This window comes from Pseudophryne corroboree, chromosome 4, assembly GCF_028390025.1.
Source record: "Pseudophryne corroboree isolate aPseCor3 chromosome 4, aPseCor3.hap2, whole genome shotgun sequence".
In the NCBI taxonomy this organism is placed as follows: Eukaryota; Metazoa; Chordata; class Amphibia; order Anura; family Myobatrachidae; genus Pseudophryne; species Pseudophryne corroboree.
Window position 1 is genome coordinate 172,632,356 of NC_086447.1, and position 16,489 is coordinate 172,648,844.

Below are 16,489 nucleotides of genomic sequence, written 5' to 3' on the forward strand. Positions count from 1 at the left end.
TGTCACAGAATGGGAGGAGAGATGCCCCCCTTCAGAGCAGGAGCCCGGCGGCAGATGACTCCGTTGCCTCCCAGAGTTCTGCCTCTGGACCTGGATCCCATTAAAAGCATAGGAAGACCAGGATCAAAAAGGCTCTTGCAGATGTCATCTCCAAATGCTGGCAGAAACAGTGCACCCAGGTGAAGTGTGAAAGGAACACTAATTTTTGTTTTAGAAAGAATACTGCTGTACAGATCATAGGACTCTATGCATTTTAGCTGGCTGGTTGGAGTAAATTATTGCCAGTTTCCATGATCAAGCTTACTTTGAGAAGTTTGGCACCATTTGTACATTTTTGGGCTTTGTGTCACGTGTATACATTATTTTGTACAGACATAGAATTTGCAGCAGAGGAAAACTACACTGCATTTTGTATGAAAGTCAAATAGAGTTCCAGGGCCGCAACTAGGGGGGGCTAAGGGGTCACATGCCTGGATTTGAGGGAGCACAGAGAACTCTGCCTGGCTCTCTCAACCAGCTGCTCCTCGACCTCCATCCACTGTAATCACCTTCCGTAGTCAGGGCCAGCCAGCCCATTTAAACAAGTTATGCAGCCGGGCATGGCGCTGTCATGGTAACAGGATAGATAGATAGATAGATAGATAGATAGATAGATAGATAGATAGATAGATAGATTTATTACTGGGGGTCTGCCTGGAGCATATTATCTCTCTCCCTCTCCTCTCTTCCGTCTCACTCCTCTCTCTCTCCCCTCTCTTTCCCTCCCTCTCTCTCTCCATCCCCCATCTCTCCTGTAGGGGTACTACTATGCAGCCTACTGTGAATAAGTTTTTTGAATTTTTGTTTTTATTTGCTGGGGGCTAAATAAATGACTTGCCCCGGGTGCCAAAAATCCTAGTTTCAGCCCTGCTCTTACATGCAGCCCTGCCCACACATACCAAGCAGCTGCATTTCAGGGTTCAGAGAGGATGTATTTGCTTTCAGGAGAGTATGTCATGTTCATTAGTGTATGCTTATTATTATTATTATTATTATTATTATTACAGAATGTCACCAATTTGTTCAGCTATGACTGAAACGGGTGTGGTTCGTTTTATCGACAGTATCTAGGTCGACAATGTTTAGGTCGACCACTATAGGCCGACAGTCACTAGGTCGACATGGATGGAAGGTCGACAGGGTTTCTAGGTCGACATGTGCTAGGTCGACAAGTCTAAAGGTCGACAAGAGGATTTTTATTTATTTTTGTGTCGTTTTCTTCGTAAAGTGACCGGGATCCCAAATTAGTGCACCGCGTCCCCTCGCATGGCTCGCTTCGCTCGCCATGCTTCGGGCATGGTGCCTTCGCTCCGCTACCGCTTCGCTCGGCACACTTTACCGTTCCAATAGTAGTCCACGTGGATCGTTAAGTATGAAAAAATACAAATTTTTTTTTTAAACTCATGTCGACCTTTAGACCTGTCGACCTAGCACATGTCGACCTAGAAACCCTGTCGACCTTCCATCCATGTCGACCTAGTGACTGTCGACCTATAGTGGTCGACCTAAACATTGTCGACCTAGACACTGTCGATCTTCAGACCGGATCCCGACTGAAACACTGGCCATTTATTTACTCAGTATTTTTTCAGTATTGGGCAGTGTATTTCATAATGTCACATCAAGGGTAAAACAGTTTATTTGTGCAAAAACACTGTTTTATCAACAGTAATTGATGAAACAGAGCGGTATGGGTAATATTGAGAAACACTTTAGTTAAGTATTACAAGAACAACAAATATGCTCACGCAGCCACCCTGCTACAGTATCTTATAAAAAGAAAACATTACAAAATGACATTACAAGGCAGAAGTCTATAGAGGATAGTCACTATATGGATGCCTGAAAGAAGACAGGATGACTCCTACGTTCCAAGTGGCCCTATGCGTCTGTGTGCTGGGTAAGAGAAGCGGATGTCTTTTATTCAGGGAAAGAAACAATTTTAACAGTTACACTTAGGGGTCTTTTCATGAAGCAGTGAAAAGTGTGGAGAAGTGATCCAGTGGAGCAGTTGGCCATGGCAACCCACTCTTTTCCCTGCTTCATGACTAGAACCCTTGTATGCGGGCAATTTAATTCTCCACAATGTGCCGCCAGCTACGCACAATGCCGCTTATTACAGCAAGGAAGCTTCACTCATTTTCCTGTACACACCTATTTGATGTAAGAAAAATGGGTGAAGGTATTTTGTCACAAAGGGGGTGATTCCGACTTGATCGTAGCTGTGCTAAATTTTGCACAGCTACGATCAGGAACACAGACATTTATTTATTATTTATTATTTATTAACAGTTTATTATATAGCGCAGCAAATTCCGTTGACATGCGGGGGGACACCCAGCACAGCGCATGTCAGTCCCTGCTCCGTCGCAGAAGTGCAAAAGCATCGCACAGCGGCGATGCTTTTGCACTTCAGGAGTAGCTCCCAGCCAGCGCAGCTTTTGCATGCTGGCCGGGAGCTACTTGCCGCTGCCTGGGTCGCAGCGGCATTGGCTGGACTGCGCCCACAAAACAGTGGCCAAATGCCACTGTGCCGCCTCCTCCCACCCAGCAACCACCTCTGCCTGTCAATCAGGCAGAAGCGATCGCTAAGCAATGACAACCGTCGGCTGTCAGACATGCGCCGGCGCACTTCAGCGCTGGCGCATGCACAGTTCTGACCTGATCCCTGCGCTGCGAAGAACTGCAGCGAGTAATCAGGTCAGAATGACCCCCAAAGTGCCTTCATACCGGTACAGAAGGCACATTGCAGAGAATGTAATTGCCCCCTATATGTCAGCAATCTATGTGCATAAATTACTACACAAAATCTGTACGGCGTAATTGATTTGATTGTATTATGACAAAATCAAAATATGCCGGTGAGTTTGTGGTTTGTATGCATTCGCCTCACAACGCCTTGAAAACGGTCAGTTGACGCCCCGGAATGACTCCCGCCTCTCAGTCTTCATGCGATCGCCGCTGTGATCACTTTCTGCGCTGGTAGCACACCGGGCAACGATGCGCGTGCGCTTTGTGGGTGCCGCGCAGCCGCAGTCCCGACCTGTTCGCACCGCAATGAAGAACCGCTGTGTGCAAATGGGTCGGAATGACCCCCATAGTAAAGACATAGGAAGACTAGCTGGCAGAGATGAGTAGCAGCACACACTGGCAGACATCTGCGGCAAAGGTGGGGATACACAAACTGGGCTACGCACATATGCTAAGTAAAAACAGCATTATCATTATTGTTATCAATATTTATGTTATTGTAAGAAAAACTAGTTTCCTAAGTTGGAAAAAAAGTCTCTTTAATGGTGGCCTAATTAATATGTATAAATACAATAAAGCATAATACTTAAGGCTTATATATAGAGCTTTTGTACCAAAGGTTAAGAAGTTATCTCCTGAGAATGGAAATAAGGAGGTTTTACTTTAATCACAGGAAGGTGTCTTTACAGTAAGAGTGTTTAAGTTATGGTATTCTTTGCCATAAGGTATAGAAAATACATAAGCATAATTTTAAATTGGTTTTGATGCCAGTCTTAGAAGATCTAGAACCATGCCTGCAAGTTCCAGGAACCAAAGCGAATCCGGTGAATAAGCTGGTTATTTTAAAGCAGCAACAATTTATAAGGCAAAACCAACCTGGTTTTGCCTTATAAATAATTTCCATTTTAAATCTATGTGCTAAATTGCCAGAATCACCCTGGTTCCTTCCACATGCAGGCTGTTACACATGGGCTATATATCTAATCTATAGCTGTAATCAGTAGACAATATTATGAGGGAAATAGCTCCAGGGAATTTACACATTTATTGGTGGCCTGTAAAATAATGGGACTAAATTAGGATCTGTCACAGTATATTTATCATTTATGACACGTAATGATCCTGTGTCATTTCGCCACCTTAGTATATCACATTGGGGCGTATTTAATTAAAGTCGGAAATGCTGCCTTGTCGGAAAAATGGCAGTTACTGACTTCTTTAGGTCGGAAAATGTTCCGACCTATTCAATTGGGCTGCCATTTTGGCACTTCCGACTTGTCGGAAAACGTGGATTGGCGGATTAGCCGTGGATCCACGTGTTTTGTTGGTTTCCGCGTCCAAATCTGACAGGTTTGGCCCTGTTTCCGACAATGTCAATCCGACTTTAACAAAAGTCGGATTGGCATTGTCGGGAACGACCAAATCCTGTCGGATTTGGCCGCTCATTGGGGGTCATTCTGAGTTGATCGTACTGATGCATCCACTATCAATGGGTTTTCCCATTTTTTCCTATCCTCAGGAGGAAAGGGAAAATATGATATCAATCTTTTAAGGATTGCAAATTTCCTATCAGGATTAACCCACGGATTCTTCAAACAGGGTATTTAGCGGGTAATTCCGAATTGATCGCAGCTGTGCTAAATTTAGCACAGCTACAATCATCTTCCCTGACATGCGGGAGACACCCAGCACAGGGCTAGTCCACCCTGCATGTCAGTCCGCCCCTCCCCCCCCCCCCACCCGCACAAATACAAAGCCATCGCACAGTGGTGATGCTTTTGTATTGCTGGAGTAACTCCCGGCCAGCGCAGCTACTGCGGCTGACCAGGAGTTGAGCGTTGGCCGGACCACTCCCCCTAAATGGTGGCTTGACGCCGCTGTCCAGCCCTCTCCTGCCCAGCGACCGCCTCTGTCTCAGAGGCATTCGCTAGGCAACAATGACTGCCATGTGCCAGCGCACTGCAGCACCGGCGCATGCACAATTCCAACCCGTTCGCTGTGACAAACTGCAGCAAGCGATCGGGTCAGAATGACCCCCATTGAATATTGCATTGTCGGATCCTTTCCGTTGGAAAGAATCTGACAAGCATTGTATACCCCCCTAAATGTATATTATATTAATTAGCATCATTTTGCAACTGAATAAAACCATTTGTATTGTAGCTCAAGCGTCATTCCTATAGTCTCTCTATTTACTGTCTCTCTTCTACCTTTATCTAGGACTGTGCTTTGCAGCCCCAAAACCGAGGAGTGTCCGGTGGTGTGTGACATCAGAGAGTGAAGAAAAAAAGTGCAATGATATAGTGAATTCTTGTCACATCCAAGATATTCTGCCTATTTGTGTGAAAAGATCCAGCACTGAGGACTGTATGAAAGCAATCAGTGTAAGTACAGCTTACAGGGAGGCAATAACTCATGACGTTATATCGAAGCATACTAGGCACAACACATTTGTAGGAGATAGAGTTCAGAATTCCAATACTCCAACCTGGAAATACAGTAGGACTGCACTCACATTCTGAGCACACTTAGACAAAGCACATACTGTACTGTACATTGTACATAGAGGGGAACTACTAGAATCAGCGGAATGGCATAAGGGAGGTCATTGCCATAGTAAGTTTGGTAATAGGAAAATGTTAGTAAAGTGATCCAGTGGCAAAAGAAAGAGGCGTGGATGACCACCAGACATACAAAAGTATTTTCTAATCTATTTTAACCTTTGTACTGCCAATGTATGTGTACTCGACCTTATGTTGGGGGCATGTAGATAAATACCTTGGCAGAAACCTAACCTCGAGAGATGAGGCGATGGTTGTAAAGCTTTGTCATATAGTTGTTCTTAGAGAACCACATACTGCACATTACCAACATGCTCATTGGGCTGGTCATTACAAGTCTGGGCCAAACGGATATGTTGTACAGTTTATGGACATCATGGGCCGGATGTAATGATATCTGATTTCAGCGGCCGTGCAGGATGCCAGCCGAACTCAGATTTTTTTTTTTAAGGGATAATCACTTACAAGGCATGTTCGCCAAACTCGGGCATCATTACATCCAGACCCATATGTCATCAAGCAAAGACAGCTGGGGAACCTCCTCCTACTAGAGTAGAAAAACCAAAGAGGAAAGAATGGGGTATATTTACTAAAATTCGTATTTTTCCGAATGAGGTTAAAGTTCAAACACGAATGACATCGAAAGTGTAAATTTGCAACTTTTTGAATTTATTACGACTAATTTACTAAGCTGCCGTATTCTGCATTTTCGTATTTACCGATGTCGATGTCATTCGTATTCATTCGTATTCATTCGTATTCATTCGTAGTTTTTTGGCAGTGTTTTACGGGAGTTTATTGTAAAACACTGCCGACTTGAACACAATGAATCTCGGCCGGATCTGTGCGATCCATGCTGGGCTTCATTGTGCACCTTTCTTAAAAAGAAAAACGTAGTTAAATTTTTTTTTCAAAATGCGTGGGGTCCCCCCTCCTAAGCAAAACCATCCTCGGGCTCTTTGAGCCGGTCCTGGTTGAAAAAATATGGGGAAAAAATTGACAGGGGTTCCCCCATATTTAATCAACCAGCACCGGGCTCTGCGCCTGGTTCCAAAAATACGGGGGGACAAAAAGCGTAGGGGTCCCCCGTATTTTTAAAACCAGCACCGGGCTCCACTAGCTGGACAGATAATGCCACAGCCGGGGGTCACTTTTATACAGCGCCCTGCGGCCGTGGCATTAAATACCCAACTAGTCACCCCTGGCCGGGGTACCCTGGAGGAGTGGGAACCCCTTAAATCCAGGGGTCCCCCCCCTCCAGCCACCCAAGGGCCAGGGGTGAAGCCCGAGGCTGTCCCCCCCATCCAAGGGCTGCGGATGGGGGGCTGATAGCCTTTGTTTAAAGTGTTGAATATTGTTTTTAGTAGCAGTACTACAAGTCCCAGCAAGCCTCCCCCGCAAGCTGGTACTTGGAGAACCACAAGTACCAGCATGCGGTGGTAAACCGGGCCCGCTGGTACCTGTAGTACTACTACTAAAAAAATACCCCAATAAAGACATAACACACACACACCTTGAAAGTAAAACTTTAATACATACATCCACACCTCCATATACACATACTTACCTATGTACCCACGCAGGTCGGTCCTCTTGTCCAGGTAGAATCCATGGGGTACCTGTTGAGAAAATTATACTCACATAATCCAGTGTAGATGGCTCTTCTTTTAATCCATTTGTAATCCAGGTACTTTGCAAAATAACAAAACGGACACCCGACCTCGCACTGAAAGGGGCCCCATGTTTTCACATGGGACCCCTTTCCCCGAATGCCAGGAACCCCCTCTGACTTATGTCTAAGAAGGTTCCATCAGCCAATCAGGGAGCGCCACGTTGTGGCACCCTCCTGATTGGCTGTGTGCTCCTGTAGTGTATGACAGGCAGCACACGGCAGTGTTACAATGTAGCCTATGCGCTCCATTGTAACCAATGGTGGGAACTTTGTGGTCAGCGGTGAGGTTACTTTCGGTCAACCGCTGACCACAAAGTTCCCACCATTGGTTACAATGGAGCGCATAGGCGCTACATTGTAACACTGCCGTGTGCTGCCTGTCATACACTACAGGAGCACACAGCCAATCAGGAGGGTGCCACAACGTGGCGCTCCCTGATTGGCTGATGGAACCTTCTTAGACATAAGTCAGAGGGGGTTCCTGGCATTCGGGGAAAGGGGTCCCATGTGAAAACATGGGGCCCCTTTCAGTGCGAGGTCGGGTGTCCGTTTTGTTATTTTGCAAAGTACCTGGATTACAAATGGATTAAAAGAAGAGCCATCTACACTGGATTATGTGAGTATAATTTTCTCAACAGGTACCCCATGGATTCTACCTGGACAAGAGGACCGACCTGCGTGGGTACATAGGTAAGTATGTGTATATGGAGGTGTGGACGTATGTATTAAAGTTTTACTTTCAAGGTGTGTGTGTTATGTCTTTATTGGGGTATTTTTTTAGTAGTAGTACTACAGGTACCAGCGGGCCCGGTTTACCACCGCATGCTGGTACTTGTGGTTCTCCAAGTACCAGCTTGCGGGGGAGGCTTGCTGGAACTTGTAGTACTGCTACTAAAAACAATATTCAACACTTTAAACAAAGGCTATCAGCCCCCCATCCGCAGCCCTTGGATGGGGGGGACAGCCTCGGGCTTCACCCCTGGCCCTTGGGTGGCTGGAGGGAGGGGACCCCTTGATTTAAGGGGTTCCCACTCCTCCAGGGTACCCCGGCCAGGGGTGACTAGTTGGGTATTTAATGCCACGGCCGCAGGGCGCTGTATAAAAGTGACCCCCGGCTGTGGCATTATCTGTCCAGCTAGTGGAGCCCGGTGCTGGTTTTAAAAATACGGGGGACCCCTACGCTTTTTGTCCCCCGTATTTTTGGAACCAGGACCAGGCGCAGAGCCCGGTGCTGGTTGATTAAATATGGGGGAATCCCTGTCAATTTTCCCCCCATATTTATTCAACCAGGACCGGCTCAAAGAGCCCGAGGCTGGTTTTGCTTAGGAGGGGGGACCCCACGCATTTTTTTTTTACTAAAAATAACACTTTCACACCCCTTCCCACTGATAAACATGCACGGATCTCATGGATCCGTGCATGCATATCAGAACACGGGGAAAAAAAGCAGGTCTGTTTTATTTTAGCACTTTCTTACGATTTGTATTTTTTCACGGCAGTGTTTGGTTATTTTCTGAATTACATTTTTTAGTAAATTACCGAGTTCTACCAATTTGCAGGTGTATTTGACCGATGGTGTATTCATTCGTATTTTTGGTGTATTCATTCGTATTTTTGGTGTATTCATTCGTATTTTTTAACTTGGACTTCCAAAAAAATACGAATGCCCTCATCACTGCCGTGATTTGAGTTTAGTAAATTCCCGAGATGACACTTTGAAGAAAAAACACAATCTCGGCCAAAATCGGGAGCTTAGTAAATATACCCCATGGTCTCTTTGTTGGCGCGCAAAAGGATAATTCATTAAAATATAACTTTTATTGTATACATAAAACTCATCTAAACATGAAATAAGGACAATACATGTATTACAAAAAGTGAAAAAAATATATTCAGAAATAGTGATGTTAAAATCAAGGCATCTATTATATATTAATTGATACCATGACCAGTGGTGCAAGTGGGCGGGTACGGGTGGGTACGGCGTACCCGTAAGAATTTAGCCGTGGGTACGCCGTACCCACACCGACGGGCCGCCGCTCCTCGCACCGCCGCTGATGTGAGGGAAGGAGAGCGCAGCCTGTGCCTCTCCTTCCCCTCAGTCTCCGGTGGCTGCCATAGTTTAATTCAGCGCCGATCCGTGAGCCAATCAGAGCTCGCGGTGCGAGCTCTGATTGGCTCACGGATCGGCGCTGAATTAAACTGTGAGACACCCGCCGGAGACTGAGGGGAAGGAGAGGCACAGGCTGCGCTCTCCTTCCCTCACACAGGACGGCAGCGGCCAGCGGCAGCGGTGAGCAGGGAAGGGAAGGGGGGGTTATACCTGGCACTGGGGGATATCTGGCACTGGGGGGGCATTTCTATCTGGCACTGGGGGATATCTGGCACTGGGGGGGCATTTCTATCTGGCACTGGGGGATATCTGGCACTGGGGGGCATATATACCTGGCACTGGGGGGCATATATACCTGGCACTGGGGGATATCTGGCACTGGGGGGCATATATACCTGGCACTGGGGGATATCTGGCACTGGGGGGCATATATACCTGGCACTGGGGGATATCTGGCACTGGGAGGCATATATACCTGGCACTGGGGGATATCTGGCACTGGGGGGCATATATACCTGGCACTGGGGGGCATATATACCTGGCACTGGGGGATATCTGGCACTGGGGGGCATATATACCTGGCACTGGGGGATATCTGGCACTGGGAGGCATATATACCTGGCACTGGGGGATATCTGGCACTGGGGGGCATATATACCTGGCACTGGGGGGCATATATACCTGGCACTGGGGGATATCTGGCACTGGGGGGCATATATACCTGGCACTGGGGGATATCTGGCACAGGGGGGCATGTATACCTGGCACTGGGGGATATCTGGCACAGGGGGGCATGTATACCTGGCACTGGGGGATATCTGGCACTGGGGGCATATCTGGCACTGTAGGGGCATTTCTGTATCTGGCACGGGGGGCAATGTATATCTGACACAGTGGGTGCATTTGTGTATCTGGCACTGTGGGGCAATGTGTATCTGGCACTGTGGGGCAATGTATATCTGGCACTGTGGGGCAACGTGTATCTGGCACTATTGGGGTCATACGTGTATCTGCCCCTCCCCCATATGTGTATCACGCCCCCATTTCCATTGGCCACGCCCCATGTGGCATTTGGCCACACCCATTTTTTTGCGCGCTGTACCCGTAAGACATTTTTTCTACTTGCACCACTGACCATGACTGAGGATGAAGTACCACGCTATTCTATTAAAGGACTTATTTGAGTAAGTATTGAAGATATAATCTCTATTGGAAAAATCAATGCGGGTAAGTATTGAGGGCATAGTGTCTATTAAGAAAGATCAATGTCAGGTACGTATGAATAGTAATGAAGTATGCATGTCAGCCCCTATATATATATGAATTCACTCATTACATTAACTTTGTTAATCTGGATTATCTCCGAATAATAGTAGTAATAGAGTCTATAGATAGGGCTGCGAGTATATACCAACCTACAGTACACACCATTAACTTATATTGAAAAACACAACGTGTCAGCTAAAATTCTTGTAGTACGTATTAATTAAATATCCACATGTATCTTTGCAATAATAGATATAGATACAACTGTAAAAATAGTTTATCCATTGTACAAAGGTGATATTACTTGCCTACAGAAGTAGGTATATTGGCCCTCATTCCGAGTTGTTCGCTCGGTAAAAATCTTCGCATCGCAGCGATTTTCCGCTTAATGCGCATGCGCAATGTCCGCACTGCGACTGCGCCAAGTAAATTTGCTATGCACTTAGTAATTTTACTCACGGCTTTTTCATCGTTCTGGCGATCGTAATGTGATTGACAGGAAATGGGTGTTACTGGGCGGAAACAGGCCGTTTTATGGGCGTGTGGGAAAAAACGCTACCGTTTCCGGAAAAAACGCAGGAGTGGCTGGAGAAACGGAGGAGTGTCTGGGCGAACGCTGGGTGTGTTTGTGACGTCAAACCAGGAACGACAAGCACTGAAATGATCGCAGATGCCGAGTAAGTCTGAAGCTACTCAGAAACTGCTACGAGGTGTGTAATCGCAATATTGCGATTACTTCGTTCGCAATTTTAAGATGCTAAGATTCACTCCCAGTAGGCGGCGGCTTAGCGTGAGCAACTCTGCTAAAATCGCCTTGCGAGCGAACAACTCGGAATGACCTCCATAATGCGGATAAATGCTCGCAGTTAGTTTACCACTATGTATAGTTATAACTGAGCATATATCTGAGAATTCCAATTTGTGTGTTGTTAAAATATGTCCCACCTGTTGTGGTGGTATTTAATTCTCACAAAACACTGTTATATGTCTATATGATAATAATTGGACTAAAGAGTGTGACAAACCATGTCTACTTAATAGCTTAGAGCAGTGTTTTTCAACCACTGTGCCGTGGCACACTAGTGTGCCCTGAGCAGTCTCCAGGCGTGCCGCCATAGAAGCAGAGCCAGGCCCGTCAGTGTTTTGCCCCTACTGAGGCCCTGGAACGATCAATACTGGTGGGTTTAGTGGCTGCAGAGCCAGCTCTAATTTTGGGCCTGGGCAGTGTTGGGCTCTTCTGGCTTTCTCAGATGTGGCTCAGGCGTTTCCTATGGAGAAGCTGCGACATGACATCCTAGGACAGGGGTGGCCAGACTTTTGGAGTCGGCGATCTACTTTGAAAGCTAAAAAGCTTTTGTGATCTACCTAGGAGGCATAATAGCACGCGCCTCAGGCGCGCGTGCAAAAAAAGGGGTGTGGCATAACAAAAAAGTGGGCGTGGTATAAAAAAGTGGGCGTGGTATAACAAAAAAAGGGACGTAGCCTTGCTGCGCAGAGTGTAATGACTGTCTCGCACGAAATAACACATTGGCCCCCACAGGTAAAAACCTCAAACACATATGCCCCCAAAGTGCCAGATACACATATGCCCCCACAGTGCCATGTACCCACAGTGCCAGATATGCCCCCACAGTGCCAGATACAGATATGACCCCACAGTGCCAGATATGCCACCACAGTGTCAGATATGCCCCCACAGTGCCAGATACAGATATGCCCCCACAGTGACAGATACAGATATGCCTCCACAGTGCCATGTGCCCGCAGTGCCAGATATGCCCCCCATAGTGCCAGATATGCCCCCACAGTGCCAGATTACAGATATACCCCCACAGTGCCATGTGGCCGCAGTTCCAGATATGCCCCCACTGTGCCAGATATGCCCCCACTGTGCCAGATATGCCCCCACAGTGCCAGATACAGATATGCCCACACAGTGCCAGATATGCCCACACAGTGCCAGATATGACCCCACATTGCCACATATGCCGCCACTGTGCCATGTGCCCGCAGTGCCAGATATGCCCCCACAGTGCCAGATATGCCCCCAGTGCCAGATTACAGATATGCCCCCACAGTGCCATGTGCCCGCAGTGCCAGATATGACCCCACAGTGCCACATATGCCCCACATTGCCACATATGCCGCCACTGTGCCATGTGCCCGCAGTGCCAGATATGCCCCCACAGTGCCACATATGCCCCCACAGTGCCACATATGACCCCACAGTGCCAGATATGCCCCCACAGTGCTCACCGTGCTGTGTGGAGAGCGCAGCGCGCGCTTCTCCTGCCTGCCGTCCTGCCCCTCAGTCTGGTCTCCGGCGGTGACGGCAGCGTGTATAGCTCAAATCAGGCGCCGGTTGGGCTAACGAACTGTTTGGCCACCCCTGTCCTAGGACATGCCACTGCACCATGCATCACCATTATATTTGAGAGTGCCTTGGCAATATTTAAATCTTGTTCAGTGTGCCGCAATTTGTAAATGGTTAAAAATCTATGCCATAGAGTGAGTGTTGGTTAAATATCGACATGTCTCTTTGCCATAATAAATATAAGCATAAGTGCAGGAATAGGTAGTTTATCCACCATACAGCAGTGGGTATTTATTACAATGAGATACTTTCAATTAATTTAAAAATGTGTGCAACCATAAGTAAACATGCATAAGTTTATTTCCTTAAAATAGTTATATTTTAAATCTGCACTTCATCTACAAACCTGCATGAGTTTGTTTGTTGCTTTAAGTTACAATTCATACTGTATCTGCACAGTGTTTACGATTGCCTCAGAGCCGGAAGTTAGCATAAATTGATACAAATGTAGCAATATGTTGTCAATTATTGCTTTCAGTATAAAATGAGACTGGTAAACTACATTTTAATACAATGTATCATTTCTGCTTTAGTAACATTTATTACACACAGACCGCTGCTCTATGCCTATACAGTGATAATCAGGGTATGTGGGACAATAAACGTATATGCCAAATTATGTTTAATAGTATGTATATCATTTTACATATAGGATTGTCATCCTTTGTAATATATTATGTCAATTAAACTTTATTTTGAATAAATGCACTTCTGTTGTTGAATTTTATTTGCACATGGATGGTTAATTCAGATGCCAGGACTGTAGTTTGATCTAATGTGTCCTTATTATATCATTAGCATCCGTGCATCACAAGCCAGTATTAATGCTGACACTATTACAAAATTTACCATATATTGCATCTTATAGCACTTAATTCAAATACAAGTAGCTCTTTTAAGAGTCCCTAAATAACTGTCACTGGGGGTCATTCTGAGTTGTTCACTCGTTGACGATTTTTGCTATGCTGCGATTTGTTTCTAACTGCACATGTCAGGTTAAGATCCCAGCAGGGCCGGTGCAAGGGTGTTTGGTGCCTCCCTGCAAACTATAAATTTACGCCCTCCCTCCCATACTTAATAATAGGACAGTGCGCACCGAAGTCGCACGCCACAAGAAGCGGGTGGGGTGTGGCCACACAATAGTACCAATTCAAATTACTCCACAAAGTAGCACAATCTTGTTCACATTACACCGCACATTGGGGGTCATTCCGACCCGTTTGCACGCAGCGGTTCTTCGCTGCGGTGCAAACGGGTCAGAACTGCGCATGCACGCCGGACGCATTCCCTGGCAACGGCCGCCACCGGGAAGCAACGCCGCCAGCGAGAAATGTGATTGCATCGGCGATCGCAAGAAGACGGACAGGCAGGAGGCATTCCGGGGTGGATACTCCAGGCGTGGTGAGTCCAACACAGGCGGATCCAGGCGTTTGGAGGGCGGATGTCTGACGTCACTGCCGGGAACATCATCGCTGGATCCGTCGCACTGGGGAGTAGCTGCAGGGCTGGTCTTGTTTTGCTTTAAGCGATCGCAGCACTGCTATGCTAAAATGGTTGGTTCTAAATCGGAGTGGGAGAAGGGACCTTCTGACGTCACTAGGGGAGGAGACACGTCACCAGGGGGAGGAGCTACGGCCAAACAGGGTACCCAAAAAGTATGCTCGCCACGCTTCGGGCTCGGTGGCTCGCTTTGCTCGCCATCTGATTACTATAGGTAATAGTTGGTGGCGTGGATAGTAGAGGACCTATCCCGCTGGCCTAGCTCCTCCCCCTTGTGTCATGCCTCCTCCCCCTGATGTAAAAGGTCCCTTAGGCAACTTGAATCTAGCATCAACCATGCTAAAATACACTCCCCCATAGATATGAGATAGATAGATAGATAGATAGATAGATAGATAGATAGATAGATAGATAGATAGATAGATAGATAGATAGATAGATAGACAATCACACATAAAAAGAAAACTCACTTTAGTTCCTTTGTACTGGTTTCGGGCAGTCTCTCTTTTGTTTCTGAGTCCTGTGATGAGATGGCTCTGTCCATACCGATGGGGGCATCTAGTGGCTCCTGCCAGAACTGCAGTCAGCAGCGACTGCAGCTCTCTGCTCCCGAAGCCGTCCTTTGCTGGTCCCGCCCCCACACCTCCCCTTACAGCGCTGACACAGGACGGGAGGAGGTGACATCAGCGGCGGGGCTGGAGTGGGGGGACTAGGAGATCTGCGATCCAGGCTGCCGGCTGCCGCTGCTTGTACAGTGATAGGCACAGTGGCAGCTGGCAACAACAGCGCACAGTGAAGGGATGCAGAGCAGTTAGAGTGCCTCTCCTGCCTGGCGCCTACCTGCACTGCATCCCTTCGCTGAGTGGATTCCGCCGGCTCTGGATCCCAGTGTCATGTAATATAATTCTCCAATCTTACGTCTCCCATATTATGAATTGGAAACGTGTGTAGTGAGTAGAGATGTGCGGCGGGCACTTCTCGTTTTTTTGTGTTTTGGTTTTGGTTCTAATTCCCTGCTCATGTTTTGGTTTTGGATTGGTTTTGCCAAAACCACCTTTCGTGTTTTGGTGTTGGTTTTGGATCTGGATAAAAAAAATTTTTTTAAACATAAAACAGCTAAAATCACAGAATTTGGGGGTAATTTTCTCCTATGGTATTAACATCAATAACATTAATTTCCACTCATTTCCAGTCTATTCTGAACACCTCACACCTCACAATATTGTTTTTAGGCCAAAAGGTTGCACCGAGGTGGCTGTATGACTAAGCTAAGCGACACAAGTGTGGGGCACAAACACCTGGCCCATCTAGGAGTGGCACTGCAGTTGTAGACAGGATGGCACTTAAAAAAACTAGGCCCCAAACAGATCATCATACAAAGAAGAAAAAGAGGTGCAAGATGGAATTGTCCTTGGGCCCTCCCACCCACCCTTATGTTGTATAAACAGGACATGCACACTTTAACAAACCCATCATTTCAGCAACAGGGTCTGCCACATGACTGTCATTGAATTGACTGGTTTGTTTGGGCCCCCATCAAAAAAGAAGCAATCAATCTCTCCTTGCACAAACTGGCTCTACATCCTCATCCTCCGATTCCTCACACCTTTCAGTGTGTACATCCTCCTCCTCACAGAGTATTAATTTGTCCCCACTGGAATCCACCATCATAGGTCCCTGTGTACTTTCTGGAGGCAATTGCTGGTAAATGGCTCCACGGAGTTGAATTCCACCTCGTTACCAGCTCTTGCTTCAGGTGATGGCAGGGCAGGTTCAGGAGTGTTTGATGGCACTCCAGTCTTCGGCATGCGGTGGCTGAATGCCAAAAGTTTTCGGGCCACCAACAGCATCTCCTGCATGCCCTTGTCATTTTTCAAAAAATTCTGCACCACCAAATTAATTGTATGTGCAAAACATGGGACCTGCTGGAAATTGCCCAGATGTAATGCATGCAAAATATTGGTGGTGTTATCCGATATCACAAATCCCCAGGAGAGTCTAATTGGGGTAATCTATTGTGCAATGATGTCACTCAGTTTCCAAAAGAGGTTATCAGCTGTGTGCCTCTTACGGAAAGCGGTGATACATAGCCTAGCCTGCCTAGGAACGGGTTGGCATTTGCGTGATGCTGCTACTGGTGCCACAGCTGTTGTTGCTGCGGGAGGCCATGCATTTATCCAGTGGATTGTCACAGTCATATAGTCCTTGGTCTG

General features: G+C 46.8%; 1 protein-coding gene across 1 annotated transcript in view; it reads left to right on the forward strand.

Moving 5' to 3' along the window:
• Window positions 1–1,826: 1,826 nt before the first annotated feature.
• Window positions 1,827–16,489, forward strand: part of LOC134909106 (uncharacterized) — a 272,045-nt gene continuing 257,382 nt past the window's right edge. Inside the window, exons 1-2 of the mRNA XM_063915544.1 lie at window positions 1,827–1,939; window positions 5,011–5,174. Coding sequence (XP_063771614.1) covers window positions 1,897–1,939; window positions 5,011–5,174 — 207 coding nt within the window. The 5' untranslated portion in view covers window positions 1,827–1,896. The remainder of the gene's footprint in view (window positions 1,940–5,010; window positions 5,175–16,489) is intronic.